Source organism: Ochlerotatus camptorhynchus, unplaced genomic scaffold, assembly GCF_037179485.1.
Source record: "Ochlerotatus camptorhynchus isolate MF236.1 unplaced genomic scaffold, CSIRO-AGI_Acam_v1.1 ptg000697l, whole genome shotgun sequence".
NCBI lineage: Eukaryota > Metazoa > Arthropoda > Insecta > Diptera > Culicidae > Ochlerotatus > Ochlerotatus camptorhynchus.
The window spans coordinates 18,366-35,405 of NW_027041173.1; the positions used below are offsets into that span (position 1 = coordinate 18,366).

At 41.5% G+C, this 17,040-nt stretch overlaps 2 protein-coding genes across 6 annotated transcripts in view; one reads left to right on the forward strand and one right to left on the reverse strand.

Annotated features, from left to right (window-relative positions):
* Positions 1-1,505: 1,505 nt before the first annotated feature.
* On the forward strand, positions 1,506-3,845 carry LOC135714707 (uncharacterized). The gene is made up of 3 exons (XM_065238102.1): positions 1,506-1,509; positions 2,536-2,564; positions 2,625-3,845. Exons 1-3 carry the CDS (start codon positions 1,506-1,508, stop codon positions 3,834-3,836), a joined length of 1,245 nt encoding a protein of 414 aa, XP_065094174.1. The 3' UTR covers positions 3,837-3,845.
* A 2,108-nt stretch (positions 3,846-5,953) lies between these two features.
* The window catches only part of LOC135714706 (uncharacterized), a 255,685-nt gene continuing 244,598 nt past the window's right edge, over positions 5,954-17,040 (reverse strand). For all 5 annotated transcript variants that reach the window (XM_065238100.1, XM_065238099.1, XM_065238098.1 and 2 more), the window contains one exon: positions 5,954-7,319. In XM_065238100.1, the coding sequence (XP_065094172.1) occupies positions 7,241-7,319 (79 nt within the window). In that variant the 3' untranslated portion in view covers positions 5,954-7,240. The remainder of the gene's footprint in view (positions 7,320-17,040) is intronic.

The following is a 17,040-nucleotide window of genomic DNA, read 5'->3' on the forward strand; positions in this document are numbered from 1 at the left end:
ATAACTCTGACAAACGGACGGATAGTGGCCACATGACCGCCAGCATTTCAAGACTCATAGTATGAGTCGAGTGCATGCATCCTAACGCGATACGAAGAGAACGATACTGGATCCGTTCCAGCTTGATGATGTGCGTTTTAGCTGCCGACTGGAAACAAAAACTACCGTACTCTAAAACCGATAAAATCGTTGTCCGGTACAACGTCAGAAGATCTTGTGGATGGGCTCCCTACCACGTTCCGGCAATTGATCGAAGGAAATTGATCCTTAGTTGGCATTTTCGTCTAAGATACTCAATGTGGGATCTCCAGGTGCATTTGGAATCGAACCAGACCCCGAGATATTTGAAAGACATGGAATGAGTGATCGGTTTACCCAAAAGTTGAAGGTTCGGTTGTGCTGGGCTATGCTTCCTAGAAAAAACAACCAACTCAGTTTTCTCCGTGGAGAATTTGATACCTAGCTGAATAGCCCAAGTAGACAAATTGTCCAAGGTATCCTGTAAGGGTCCTTACAGGTCAACCTCTTTTGGCCCTGTGATAGACACTACGCCGTCATCTGCAAGTTGTCTCAACGTGCAATTGTCACTAAGACAATTGTCAATTTCTCTAACGTAGAAATTGTACAAAAGGGAGCTTAAACATGAGCCTTGCGGGAGACCCATGTAGCTAAATCGAAAAGCTGTAGAGTTTCCATGAGAAAAGCTCATATGTTTTTCTGACAGCAAATTGTACAAAAAATTATTCATTAATGGAGACAATCCACAAACGTGGAGTTTCTCTGAAAGAACTTCAACGGATACTGAATCAAAAGCCCCCTTGATATCCAAGAACACAGAAGCCATTTGCTCTTTCTTAGCAAAAGCCAACTGAATTTCCGAGGAAAGCAACGCGATACAGTCGTTCGTTCCCTTACCCCTACGGAAACCAAATTGAGTATCTGAAAGAAGGTGGTTCGTCTCAACCCATTTGTCGAGGCGAAAAAGGATCATTTTCTCCATCAATTTCCGAATGCAAGACAGCATCGCGATGGGCCAATACGCTTTTTAATGGCTATAACCCTCACTCGTCTCCAATCGTCGGGAACAATATTGAGCTCCAAGAACTGATTGTACAAGATCAACATGCGCCTCTTAGTGACGTCTGGGAGGTTTTCCAGTAAGTTGAACTTGATTCTATCAGATCCCGGGGCAGAATTGCCACACGAAAGGAGAGCGAGTGAAAGTTCGACCATTGAAAAAGACTGACTGATTTCGTCTACCGAATTCGCGCTTTCGCGAGGAATCAACTGCGACGGCACGGAATCCGGACACACTTTTCGCGCGAATTTAAGAATCCATCGATCCGAGTATTCCTCGCTTTCGTTGTTAGTAGACCGGTTACGCATTCTTCGCGCCGTACTCCAAAGCGTATTCATAGACGTTTCACGCGACAATCCATCTACAAACTGCCGCCAGTAACCCCGTTTTTTGGCCTTGATGAGGCTCTTGAGTTAGCGTTCAAGAGATGTGTATGCGTCGAAATGCTCGCGTGTTTCGCGTTTCCGAAAAAGTTTAAACGCGTCGGACTTTTTACGGTAAACCTCCGTGCATTGTTGATCCCACCAGAGCGATGGTGTTTTCTTACGAATTGACGATCGCAGCACCGGTCGTGTTTGAGCTTGAAGTGCGCTGTCGCTGATGAGATTAGAGAGGAAGTTATATTCCTCCAACGGCGGGAGCTCTTCCACTGACGATACTGTATCGCCTATCGCGGATTGGAACTTAGTCCAATCGATGTTACCGGTTAGATCATACGCGACGTTAACGGATTCTGACGAGTTGAACCCACTGGCAATCGAAATTTTGATCGGCAGATGATCACTACCGTGCGGATCCTGGATTACATGCCAAGTGCAATCCAACGATAGTGAATTGGAGCAAAAGGTGAGGTCTAATCTGCTACCATTCGAGGATGGACCAGCCAAACGTGTTACTTCTCCATTGTTAAGAATTGTCATGTTGAAGTTGTCACAGAGATCATAAATCAAAGTAGAACATAGTTGAAGATGCTAATTTCAAATAACAGACTGTAGTGGTAATTTTTATACGATAGATGGAGTAGATGAAAGCATAGAGTTGATAGTTCCGTTAGAGTACGGCAGTGTGAAGATTGCATATAGATATTAGAATAGCGAGCTAGGACAACTTTTAAGGAAGGTACAAATCGGTTTTTTCATCTCTCTTTACCAAACTCCCCCTTTGGAGAGGGATGGTGAGGGGTGTTCCCTCCCCGTCAGTATGAGTTGTTATCCAAATGAGATCAAGATTTGGGAGAATGATCTAGTATCGATTGAGTGTGGAGGAGAACAATCGATATTTGAACCATACTTTACACACGTTCATAAAAAAATGAATTTTCATATTTTTTTTCTTTATTAAGGGATTTTTAGCCGAAGGCTAGTTCATCTCTGAAATTGTCATATGTACATTACTTAAACTTTCGGTAAAAATATATTAAATAATGTTTTTTTTTTTATAATTCTCAAACGTTACAGCATTCTGTGCCATCTGCCGAGTGAACTGGGTTAGTGTTGCATTGCATAATGTTTATCAAACGTAATTCTTGTTATGTAATTCTTTGCAGGCTCAGAATGGATATAACTACGACAGACCAGATCTCAGTTTAGGAATTGCAAGTACTAGTCTAACTGGTTTCGCTGGAACTTCGGATTACCCTTCGTCTTCTGGTTTTGGTAGCGTGACAGGATCATCTCCTCCAGTTTATAAACTTGGAAGTACCGTTTATCCTTCTGGACGACCGTCTGGGCCAAACTTTGCACAATCAGGAGCAGCGGGTCTAACAGGAAGTGCTGAGTACCCTATTGTAGGTACCACAGGATCGGGAGCATCTTCTGTCGGAGGCACCGGATTCCATTCCATAGGCGCTGCTCCCAGCTTCCCAGGAAACAGTGCTATTCCTACTATTGGATTTCTTTCAACCAGTGAAGGTCAGCAACGTCCTTCTGAGGGTATCAGTTCCATGAAACAACATCAGACTGGACCATCTGCAGACTTTTTTAGTAGACCTAGTTCCACCAATGATGTTCAATACGAAGATGGAAGCTATTCTGCTATTCCTGGTGAACAAGGTGTAGATTATCCAATTTTTTCAGTAATACCAGAGACATCATTCGATTGTAATCAACAACTTTACCCCGGATATTATGCTGATATTGAGACTCAGTGCCAAGTATTCCACATATGTGCTTTAAACAAAACTTTTAATTTCCTGTGCCCCAATGGCACCATCTTTAGCCAGGAGCATTTTGTATGTGTGTGGTGGAACCAATTTGAATGTGCTAGTGCACCAGGATTGTTTGAAAAAAATACAAAGCTGTATAACAATCCAGAAGCGGGCCGGCAATCATCAGACGTATTTACAAGCATTCAAACAAGCTTAGGTCTTAGTGGACCTTCAGGACCTACCGCTGGAGGGGCTCCATATACAGGAAGACTTCAGGGAGGACTGTTTTCTGGTGCTTCAGTAGGACAACAAGATGTTCATGTAGGATCACATAGTAGTTTACCCCATGGATCACAGGGAAGTGGTTCGAGCTATTCAGTTGGTCTTACAGGTGGATATCCCGGATCACGATCGTCTGTTATTTTCCAACCAGAAGGTCAAATTCCATTTAATGTTTCTACAGGGTATATTGCTACTGGAGGTCAAGCAGGTCTTGCTTACCCCAGCGGATCAAGTCAACAAGGATACCCTGGACCAAGTCAATCAGATGAACAGTATGCTCTTTCACCCCAAATTCCAACTCGAGAGTATCTTCCTCCTAAACAGGGATGAGTCTGAAAGAAAAAGGACATAATTTTATGGTAAAGGCGTTTAATTTATGTATGTTCACACAATGTAATGTTACAAGCAGGTGTATTATATATGTAATAGTAAAGATAATTTTGCGATGTCAAACACCGGCATTAAACTTAACTTTTGCTCGATAATTTATATTTTTTTTCGATAAAATAATATTTTTTTTTCGATAAAATAATATTTTTTTTCGATTCGATACGATCCAACTCATAATGACACAAACCAACTCATGATTCTAATGTGCAGCATTCCGATATGTCCGAACCTGGTATCCCTATATCAAGCCCATCAAATCCAAAAATAAATTCTCACGGTACAAAAATAAACTTTTCCATACATCCTGACTGATCCATCACTGACGAATGACGAAGAGAGTCCGACAATAATCAATAAAAAAAAATCCTATCGTATCTTTTACTTTCACTTCTCTTTTTTCAATCATGCATGGATAAAAAATAGCAAAAACCGACTAACGTATATGTGAGCAGCCGAATTGTCGTACTATGAGCGCTTCTTATTTTCCTTTAATCTTTCCATTTTCTTAAGCATTGAGATACCAGTGATGAAAACACACACTTGATAATCAGAACGTTCGTTGTTCGAATTCGGTTTGTACCCATTTTTAGTTTTTTCAAACATATTAATTGATTCCAACAATCTTTATTTTGTCAAACAACACGCAACGGCTGACTAAATCGTGAAGTTTTTAATCATCTTCGAGTAACCGATTGATCTATAAGAAATTTTACGAGATGTACTAGCCATTGGGCTAAAAATCTCGTCAATAAAATAAATAAAAAATATGATCTAAGAGAGAGGGAGCACGTAATGGAATAGTTTTTTCACGACGTAAATTAAATATGTATAAATTCATACGGAAATTGTCATGCGGTGTTTGGAGTGCGACAAAGACAGTAGGATAAACGCAGCAATAGTGGAATTTGTCGTCTCTTTCGTTTTCCTGATTTTTAAATGGTTATACTAGTGTGACGTCAAACTTCCTCATACATTTAAACAGCCAAAAACGAAAAAGACGACAACTCTGCCCATAAATGAGAAATTGACTAATGTGCATGAAACACAAAATCGAGAAAAATGCAACTTTAACATTTTTGTTTGTTGAATAAGGTTTACTAGATAAAATTATGTTTTTAAATGTTCTTCTTCTTCTTATTCGCATTTCAAGCTTATTGCTTAGCGCATATTAGCTTATTGCGTGCTCTCAACTTAGTGTTCTAAATGCACTTCCACAGTTATTAATTAAGAGCTTTCGATGCCAATACCAATGCATGAATTTGTATATTGTGTGGCAAGCACAATGATACTCTATGTCCAGGGAAGTCGAGAAAATTTCCAACCCGAAAGATTCCCTCGACCGGACCGGGAACCGAACCCGCCGCCTCCGGCTTGGTTATACCGTGCCTTTACTGACTAGGCTATGAGGCTCCGTTTTTAAATGTTCATAACTTTATTTTCCTATGCCGGAAACATGCCGTTGAATATAAACGAATAAAAATTTAGCCAATTTCCTTAAATACTTATTTTTAATCACTGTAGCCATTTTTTCATTTACTAAGCTGGGGAAATTTGTCAAACGATCACCTGTTTTGGCTAACGTGCGATGTGAATTCCTGCTAGATGTGGCTTTAAATTATTTACAACAATACGAACCACTAATGAAAGTGTTCAGATACCATCTGAAAAATCGCAGAGCCTTTGTGCTACATTGTTAACAAACTTACACGTAAGCAATATATTTAAAAAAAATGTACCCTTGTTGCCTCCTCGCGAAAAATGTATTGGTATAACCTTACAACCCACGATGACAAATCTGATGAAGAATCGTAAAATTGTTATTTATAGCGTTTTTTTTTTATATTTACCATTTATATTTCCGTTCTCCTTTCCATTTATTATGCATGAATAAAGCTGACACAAATAAATGAAAACATCCATTCCGTAATACATTTTAATAAAAACTCTTGTGATAAGCTGCAAAAACCGAAAAATTTAATTGCAAAAGTTTAACAAAAACAAGTTTTTGTACCTGAATCATCGGATTCACAACCTGATGCCGTAATCACAACCGTAAATCATTTTGATTTATAAATTTTGTGCAGTGGGGACTTGACAATAGTGCCACCTATCAAGTAACACCATTTTCTCGATTTTGACAAAAATGGCATATTAGCCAATTTCTTATTTATGGCAGAACTGGACCTTACCTATTTACGCTCATTGATTTTCCATATGTGAATTTGGTTTCAAACATCAACAAACCATCGTTGCTTGAGGCTTTTCGTTGTTTGGAACCAGTTATGCGAGGTAGGCGACGATTGTTCGTATTTGGCAGCCACCTCCCTCTCTTGCAGGATAGAAAGAAATTATTTGTCCAGAATATATCAGACACGAATCAACTCATAAATATTTCACGCAGGTTAATGACTTAGCTAAACGTTTTCCGCGAATATGGGGACAGACGAATATGGGATAGCAGTGTGCTTTGAAATTTCATGGTAACTTCTATGGTCATTCATGCCGATTTGTCGATAGTCAAATGTTAACACTCTGGTAGTGTTAACACAGGTCCGACTCAACCGGGTGGGAGTTCCGTTTTGGTTGCGGCAACTTTTTCCCCACGCTTGATGTTTGGCGTTCAGGTCACCAGCAATTATGTAATTCTCGCTCCTCCGAGTTAGCTTGATGATGTCACTTCGTAGCATAAAACAACTTTCTGTAAGTCATTCCAGAGATAATCGATGACAATTTTAAGTTACGTGTTTTGGTTTGTTCTTTCATGCATTCAACGCACTATGCACCGTTATTTATGTATAATAATGTCAATTTTACAATTAACTGGAATCAGTTAGCCATACATGATTGATTTTATTGTTGTAGCTTCATGAACTTGACAGTTTACTGCCATTTGTCCCTTTTTATTAATAAATCGAAAAATCAGATGAATCCTTATGCTTTGTAAAACGCTGTATGTCCTTCGTAGCATTATGTATAGAACACTTTTAATAATAAAAAAAAGAAACTATGTTTTTCGTTAATAACTCGCCAAACCCGTTTTCGAAATATGCAACAATGTTTGCCTGAAGAAGACAACTTTGTTTTAACTAGAGTGATATTTTGAGTATGTATCTTAGCTCATTTGCAGTTTTCGTTAGCTATTAGGATAAAAACATATTCTTTTAATATTGTTAATATATAGCAAACTATTTTGAGCTAATATTTTTGAGTTAGCCTACATACAACTTTGATCTTTCTGTTATGTAATGAGGGAGAATGGAAAGTAGTTGTTTATTAATTTATCTTGGATTTCTTTTCCTGTTTTAAATTTTACAATGCTTGCTCAAAACATATTTAATTAATCGTTAATGTTTTCTACTTCTTTGATTAGCCTCATCCAGATTGTTGTCCAATATTGCTCGTTGAAAACCATCATCATTGCATCTGAAATATAAGAACCAATTTTATATTCAAGTTGTATCAAGATATATAATTTACTAAAGACACTGTTTTGTAGTCGAAATTAGTGGACCATTTCTAAAATCATAAGGGTCTAACTTCGATGGCCGATTCTCTTTATAGATTTTCTGTTTTGTTACTTGACTTGCCTAAATAAACAGTAGGCTGATTAATTTTGTTTGTTTTTTTTTTATTTTATTTTATATAATTACTTTATTTGTACAGGCTCAATCGAATAAACCTTACAGAGCCAAGTTATCCTTTCCGTTATACATTATTACTGTCTTATATTTAAGGTTAAAGGAACTGGACCGAGTACTCGCGGTTGTCTCGAGGTTAGTGGAGATTTACAATTTTTTGGATGGGAAAAGGCAAGAAGAAGGTTTGAAATGTGGTTTACGATACAACTATTTAATTAATTCTAAAGCATGAAATTATTTCTATTCATCTTGAAAACAAACATTGGAAAAAAAACCCACACGTACAAATTACAAACTAAGCCCAAGGTTAATCAAACTTACAATCTTAGGTTAATATCCTTAAAGTAAACATATATGAGTTTCATAAACTCCAGATCGCGTCTAGCCAAAATATCACGAACTGGAACATTAGGTTGTCTACCTCGAGCCCGAAGGGAATCACAAAAATGTGATCTGACTCCACGATACTCCGCACAAGACCAAAGGATGTGATCAGCGTCCTGGTAACCTTGTCCACATTCACAGAGATTGCTGTCTTCCAACCCCACACGGAACAAGTGAGCGTTCAGACAATAGTGATTGGACATGAGATGAGACATCACGCGTATGAAGTCCCAAACCAAGTCCAACCCTTTGAACCATGCAAACTTCGACACCTTAGGGATAATTGAATTTAGCCATCGTCCCAAGCTCCCTTCACTCCATTGATGTTGCCAGCTAACGAGTGACTGCTGACGATAAATAGAGAAAAATTCACTATAGGCGATTTGTCGATCATAAATGTCACCTTCCATAGCGCCCACCTTCGCAAGTGAATCCGCCTTCTCATTGCCCAAAATTGAGCAATGCAAAGGGACCCACGCGAAGGTGGTGATGAAAGAGTGCACGGATAAAGCACTAAGCAGCTCTCGTATTTTCAAGAGAAAATACGAGAAGTGCTTTACCGGCCTAATGAAACGTATAGCCTCGACAGAACTGAGACTATCCGTAAAAATAAAGTAGTGGTCTGCAAGAAGTGAAGCAATAGTTATCAAAGGGTAGTGAATTGCTGCCAGTTCAGCCACATACACAGAACAAGGAGCTTCAAGTTTTTGAGAGGCGCTATGAAATTCATTAAATACACCAAAACCAGCGGACTCCTCTATTAGAGATCCATCTGTGAATAACGTTCTTGCAGAATCAACATGGCCAAACTTTGCAGAGTATAATGACGGAGCAATCATAGGACGATGATGCTCTGGAATTCCGCGGATTTCCTGCGTCAAAGATAAATCAAAATTCACTGAATTGCCGAAATCGGAGAAGACTACAAAATTGGGAATATTTCTTGAAGGGCTGACATCCTGTGTTAAATATAGGTAGTACAAAGTCATAAAACATGTTTGAGGATTTAGCTCCAGAAGCTTCTCAAAGTTTTCGATCAGCAGTGGGTTCATTACTTCGCAACGGGGGAGGAGCCTGAGAGATAACTCTGACAAACGGACGGATAGTGGCCACATGACCGCCAGCATTTCAAGACTCATAGTATGAGTCGAGTGCATGCATCCTAACGCGATACGAAGAGAACGATACTGGATCCGTTCCAGCTTGATGATGTGCGTTTTAGCTGCCGACTGGAAACAAAAACTACCGTACTCTAAAACCGATAAAATCGTTGTCCGGTACAACGTCAGAAGATCTTGTGGATGGGCTCCCTACCACGTTCCGGCAATTGATCGAAGGAAATTGATCCTTAGTTGGCATTTTCGTCTAAGATACTCAATGTGGGATCTCCAGGTGCATTTGGAATCGAACCAGACCCCGAGATATTTGAAAGACATGGAATGAGTGATCGGTTTACCCAAAAGTTGAAGGTTCGGTTGTGCTGGGCTATGCTTCCTAGAAAAAACAACCAACTCAGTTTTCTCCGTGGAGAATTTGATACCTAGCTGAATAGCCCAAGTAGACAAATTGTCCAAGGTATCCTGTAAGGGTCCTTACAGGTCAACCTCTTTTGGCCCTGTGATAGACACTACGCCGTCATCTGCAAGTTGTCTCAACGTGCAATTGTCACTAAGACAATTGTCAATTTCTCTAACGTAGAAATTGTACAAAAGGGAGCTTAAACATGAGCCTTGCGGGAGACCCATGTAGCTAAATCGAAAAGCTGTAGAGTTTCCATGAGAAAAGCTCATATGTTTTTCTGACAGCAAATTGTACAAAAAATTATTCATTAATGGAGACAATCCACAAACGTGGAGTTTCTCTGAAAGAACTTCAACGGATACTGAATCAAAAGCCCCCTTGATATCCAAGAACACAGAAGCCATTTGCTCTTTCTTAGCAAAAGCCAACTGAATTTCCGAGGAAAGCAACGCGATACAGTCGTTCGTTCCCTTACCCCTACGGAAACCAAATTGAGTATCTGAAAGAAGGTGGTTCGTCTCAACCCATTTGTCGAGGCGAAAAAGGATCATTTTCTCCATCAATTTCCGAATGCAAGACAGCATCGCGATGGGCCAATACGCTTTTTAATGGCTATAACCCTCACTCGTCTCCAATCGTCGGGAACAATATTGAGCTCCAAGAACTGATTGTACAAGATCAACATGCGCCTCTTAGTGACGTCTGGGAGGTTTTCCAGTAAGTTGAACTTGATTCTATCAGATCCCGGGGCAGAATTGCCACACGAAAGGAGAGCGAGTGAAAGTTCGACCATTGAAAAAGACTGACTGATTTCGTCTACCGAATTCGCGCTTTCGCGAGGAATCAACTGCGACGGCACGGAATCCGGACACACTTTTCGCGCGAATTTAAGAATCCATCGATCCGAGTATTCCTCGCTTTCGTTGTTAGTAGACCGGTTACGCATTCTTCGCGCCGTACTCCAAAGCGTATTCATAGACGTTTCACGCGACAATCCATCTACAAACTGCCGCCAGTAACCCCGTTTTTTGGCCTTGATGAGGCTCTTGAGTTAGCGTTCAAGAGATGTGTATGCGTCGAAATGCTCGCGTGTTTCGCGTTTCCGAAAAAGTTTAAACGCGTCGGACTTTTTACGGTAAACCTCCGTGCATTGTTGATCCCACCAGAGCGATGGTGTTTTCTTACGAATTGACGATCGCAGCACCGGTCGTGTTTGAGCTTGAAGTGCGCTGTCGCTGATGAGATTAGAGAGGAAGTTATATTCCTCCAACGGCGGGAGCTCTTCCACTGACGATACTGTATCGCCTATCGCGGATTGGAACTTAGTCCAATCGATGTTACCGGTTAGATCATACGCGACGTTAACGGATTCTGACGAGTTGAACCCACTGGCAATCGAAATTTTGATCGGCAGATGATCACTACCGTGCGGATCCTGGATTACATGCCAAGTGCAATCCAACGATAGTGAATTGGAGCAAAAGGTGAGGTCTAATCTGCTACCATTCGAGGATGGACCAGCCAAACGTGTTACTTCTCCATTGTTAAGAATTGTCATGTTGAAGTTGTCACAGAGATCATAAATCAAAGTAGAACATAGTTGAAGATGCTAATTTCAAATAACAGACTGTAGTGGTAATTTTTATACGATAGATGGAGTAGATGAAAGCATAGAGTTGATAGTTCCGTTAGAGTACGGCAGTGTGAAGATTGCATATAGATATTAGAATAGCGAGCTAGGACAACTTTTAAGGAAGGTACAAATCGGTTTTTTCATCTCTCTTTACCAAACTCCCCCTTTGGAGAGGGATGGTGAGGGGTGTTCCCTCCCCGCCACCACTGGCAAAAAGAGATGAAAACCAACCCGCTCAAGTACCAACTGTGTGTTTGAAACAGTTCTACCGATTTTTTACCGCACTTCAGTTGTTATTTGAAGGAAGGCATCCAGTCGTACACAGAAAAACAAAACTACCCACCGCTTGGATTTTTTAAACTCAAATTTGAGTTATTTGACCTCTGCCCGTTTCATTTCCTCTCGCTATTGTTGTCAAAAATAGAACGAAAGGTTCGACTCAACCGTCTAGTTCCGTACGAGAAGCCAAAATTGAGTAATATGCGATATACCCAAATTTGAGTTAATTGAACTTAATTTTGGGTAGAAAAAATTGAAAATAACTTAGCGATGGGTAATTTTTTTTGCCGTGCTTAAATGCAAACTACTTTGAGCCGGTTTACCAAAATTTGGCTTATCGTACGGAACATGGGAGATGAGTGAAAAGAACTTAATTTTGGGTTGTTTTGAATTTCTGTGTAGGTTTGGAAATTGCAACTATTGTTTACCCCTACCACGATATGTGCTCCTGTCATCGTCGACTTGACGATCTCGAGGGGACACGGGTGGGGTAGGTGCTGCTACTGTACCTTTCGACCATTGACAGTAATTGATGGTATGCTCCCATCCAGAGTTATGTACTTTGACTATATGTTTTAGTATTACTTCTACGTGAAGTCAACGATTGACATAGTTTTTTTTTTTTTTTATAATTACTTTATTTGTACAGGCTCAATCGAATAAACTTTACAGAGCCGAGTTATCCTTTGCGTTATACATTATTACTGTCTTAAATTTAAAGTTAAAGGAACTGGACCGAGAACTCGCGGTTGTCTCGAGGTTAGTGGAGATTTACAATTTTTTGGATGGGAAAAGGGAAGAAGGAGGTTTGAAATGTGGTTTACGATACAACTATTTAATTAATCCTAAAGCATGAAATTATTTCTATTCATCTTGAAAACAAACATTGAAAAAAAAAACCCACACGTACAAAATACAAACTAAGCACAAGGTTAATCAAACTTACAATCTAAGGTTAATATCCTTAAAGTAAACATATATGAGTTTCATAAACTCCAGATCGCGTCTAGCCAAAATATCCCGAACTGGAACATTAGGTTGTCTACCTCGAGCCCGAAGGGAATCACAAAAATGTGATCTGACTCCACGATACTCCGCACAAGACCAAAGGATGTGATCAGCGTCCTGGTAACCCTGTCCACATTCACAGAGATTGCTGTCTCCCAACCCCACACGGAACAAGTGAGCGTTTAGACAATAGTGATTGGACATGAGACGAGACATCACGCGTATGAAGTCTCGACTCAAGTCCAACCCTTTGAACCATGCAAACTTCGACACCTTAGGGATAATTGAATGTAGCCATCGTCCCAAGCTCCCTTCACTCCATTGATGTTGCCAGCTAACGAGCGACTGCTGACGATAAATAGAGAAAAATTCACTATAGGCGATCTGTCGATCATAAATGTCGCCTTCCATAGCGCCCACCTTCGCAAGTGAATCCGCCTTCTCATTGCCCAAAATTGAGCAATGCGAAGGGACCCACGCGAAGGTGATGATGAAAGAGCGCACGGATAAAGTACTAAGCAGTTCTCGTATTTTCAAGAGAAAATACGAGAAGTGCTTTACCGGCCTAATGGAACGGATAGCCTCGACAGAACTGAGACTATCCGTAAAAATAAAGTAGTGGTCTGGAAGAAGTGAAGCAATAGTTTCCAAGGTGTAGTGAATTGCTGCCAGTTCAGCCACATACACAGAACAAGGAGCTTCAAGTTTTCGAGAGGCGCTATGAAATTCATTAAATACACCAAAACCAGCGGACTCCTCTATTAGAGATCCATCTGTGAAAAACGTTCTTGCAGAATCAACATGGCCAAACTTTGCAGCGTATAATGACGGAGCAATCATAGGACGATGATGCTCTGGAATTCCGCGGATTTCCTGCGTCATAGATAAATCAAAATTCACTGAATTGCCGAAATCGGAGAAGATTACACGATTGGGAATATTTCTTGAAGGGCTGACATCCTGTGTTAAATATAGGTAGTACAAAGTCATAAAACATGTTTGAGGATTTAGCTCCAGAAGCTTCTCAAAATTTTCGATCACCAGTGGGTTCATTACTTCGCAACGGGTGAGGAGCCTAAGAGATAACTCTGAAAAACGGACGGATAGTGGCAACATGCCCGCCAGCACTTCGAGACTCATAGTATGAGTCGAGTGCATGCATCCTAACGCGATACGAAGACAACGATACTGGATCCGTTCCAGCTTGATGATGTGCGTTTTAGCTGCCGACTGGAAGCAACAACTACCGTACTCTAAAACCGATAAAATCGTTGTCCGGTACAACGTCAGAAGATCTTGCGGATGAGCTCCCCACCACGTTCCGGTAATTGATCGAAGGAAATTGATCCTTAGTTGGCATTTTCGTCTCAGATACTCAATGTGGGATCTCCAGGTGCATTTGGAATCGAACCAGACCCCGAGATATTTAAAAGACATGGAATGAGTGATCGGTTTACCCAAAAGTTGAAGCTTCGGTTGTGCTGGGCTATGCTTCCTAGAAAAAACGACCAACTCAGTTTTCTCCGTGGAGAATTCGATACCTAGCTGAATAGCCCAAGTAGACAAATTGTCCAAGGTATCCTGTAAGGGTCCTTGCAGGTCAACCTCTTTTGGCCCTGTGATAGACACTACGCCGTCATCTGCAAGTTGTCTCAACGTGCAATTGTCACTAAGACAGACATCAATTTCTCTAACGTAGAAATTGTACAAAAGGGGGCTTAAACATGAGCCTTGGGGGAGACCCATGTAGCTAAATCGAAAAGCTGTAGAGTTTCCATGAGAAAAGCTCATATGTTTTTCTGACAGCAAATTGTACAAAAAATTATTCATTAATGGAGACAATCCACAAGCGTGGAGTTTCTCTGAAAGAACTTCAACGGATACTGAATCAAAAGCCCCCTTGATATCCAAGAACACAGAAGCCATTTGCTCTTTCTTAGCAAAAGCCAACTGAATTTCCGAGGAAAGCAACGCGAGACAGTCGTTCGTTCCCTTAACCCTACGGAAACCAAATTGAGTATCTGAAAGAAGGTGGTTCGTCTCAACCCATTTGTCGAGGCGAAAAAGGATCATTTTCTCCATCAATTTCCGAATACACGACAGCATCGCGATGGGCCGATACGAATTGTGATCCGACGCGGGTTTATCAGGCTTTTTAATGGCTATCACCCTTACTCGTCTCCAATCGTCGGGAACAATATTGAGCTCCAAGAACTGATTGTACAAGTTCAACATGCGCCTCTTAGCGACGTCTGGGAGGTTTTTCAGCAAGTTGAACTTGATTCTATCAGATCCCGGGGCAGAATTGCCACACGAAAGGAGAGCGAGTGAAAGTTCGACCATTGAAAAAGGGTGACTGATTTCGTCTACCGAATTCGCGGTTTCGCGAGGAATCAACTGCGACGGCACGGAATCCGGACACACTTTTCGCGCGAATTTAAGAATCCATTGATCCGAGCATTCCTTGCTTTCGTTGTTAGTAGACCGGTTACGCATTCTTCGCGCCGTACTCCAAAGCGTATTCATAGACGTTTCGCGCGACAATCCGTCTACAAACTGCCGCCAGTAACCCCGTTTTTTGGCCTTGATGAGGCTCTTGAGTTCGCGTTCAAGAGATGTGTATGCGTTGAAATGCTCACGTGTTCCGCGTTTCCGAAAAAGTTTAAACACGTCGGACTTTTTACGGTAAACCTTCGTGCATTGTTGATCCCACCAGAGCGATGGTGTTTTCTTACGAATAGACGATCGCGGCACCGGTCGTGTTTGAGCTTGAAGTGCGCTGTCGACGATGAGATTAGAGAGGAAATTATATTCCTCCAACGGCGGAAGCTCTTCCACTGACGATGCTGTATCGTCTATCGCGGATTGGAACTTGGTCCAATCGATGTTACGGGTTAGATCATACGCGACGTTAACGGATTCTGACGAGTTGAACCCACTGGCAATCGAAATTTTGATCGGCAGATGATCACTACCGTGCGGATCCTGGATTACATGCCAAGTGCAATCCAACGATAGTGAATTGGAGCAAAAGGTGAGGTCTAATCTGCTACCATTCGAGGATGGACCAGCCAAACGTGTTACTTCTCCATTGTTAAGGATTGTCATGTTGAAGTTGTCGCAGAGATCATAAATCAAAGTAGAACGGTTATCATCGTACAGCTCCCCCCAGCCTGTACCGTGGGAGTTAAAATCTCCCATGATCAACCATGGAGCGGGAAGTACCGCACATATGTCGAAAAGTTGTTTGCGATTAACAGAGACTCTAGGAGCAATATATACAGAAGCAATACAAAGGCTTTTACCTTTAATGGTAGCCTGACATGCGACAACTTCAATACCGGGGAATTCGGGAAGATTCACTCTATAGAAGGAATGGCACTTTTTGATCCCCAAAAGTACCCCTCCTCCACGTGAATCCTCACGATCCAAACGAATAATGTTAAAATCAAAAAAAGGGAGATCAATTTCTGAAGAGAGCCATGTTTCACAGAGGGCAAATGCATCGCAATTATTGTTATGGACTAAATACTTGAACGAATCTAATTTCGGAATAAGACTTCGACAATTCCACTGTAGAACAGTGATCAAATCCCCGACCTCGTTTGGAAAATTATCCATCGAAGGAGATGATAGCTGCAAGAAGGGGCCATTTTGAAGTCAATTGCTTCAAGAAGGATTTCACAGTCGGAAGCAATGTGAGGACAATGCTTTTCAGAGGATCAGAAATGTTGAGGTATTTGAGAATACCGTCCACAATGTCATCAAATGAGAACAGCCCAGATGAAGAAGGGGCTTCTGTTCTTGAAATTGGGGCATCAGGGGTTTTGGATGTCCCCGGAAGAGGTGGAAAATCCTGGGTATAATCAGTTCTGCGGAATCCAGGAGGAGTAGAAGTCTCCTTTTTTCCACCACTCCTTGATTTGGGCAAGCTGATTTGGGGTTCTTGATCTGCAACTTTCCGCGAACGGATGCGTTTTCGTTTCCGGGCAGAACCTTCCGGAAAACTGAAAGAAACTCCCTCCTCAGCCAAGTCAGAGCCAGACTCGTCATCTGACAAAAGAGCGAAGGGATTTGTTTCGTTGGTCGATGGCTTGGCTGTCTTAAGCATTTCTGCAAAAGACCGCCTGGAACGTTCCTTAAGGGAGCGTTTCATTTTGTCCCCGAGCTGTTTGTACGCCGGACACGACGAGAGAGCATGAGGAGGAGTTCCATTGCAGTACACGCATTTTGGTGCAGTAGCTGCGCAGGCGCCATCCTCATGCTTCTCCCCGCATGTGGAGCAGCGTGCCTTGTTGCCGCAGTGGGAGGCCGTATGTCCCAACCGCTTACAATTCTGGCAGTTCATGACCCGAGGTACAAACAACCGCACAGGAAGACGAAGTTTTCCCAGCTCGATGTATTGAGGAAGGGCAGATCCAGAAAAGGTCACCCGAAACGAGTCTGTGGGGGTAAAACTCTTTTTACCCTCGCTGAGCGATACTGACTTCATTCTATGAACGGCCAGTATCTTTACCGGAGGAAGCAAGGGGTTCTTGAATCGGCCAACCGCTTGCTTCTCCAGTATCTCGGGGTTCAGGCTCGCCTCAGTGACCACGCCTTCGATCTCCACATCAGAAGCTGGAATGTACACCCTATATTCCAGTGTGAAAAACTGGGAAACAGCAATTTCATTGGCCTG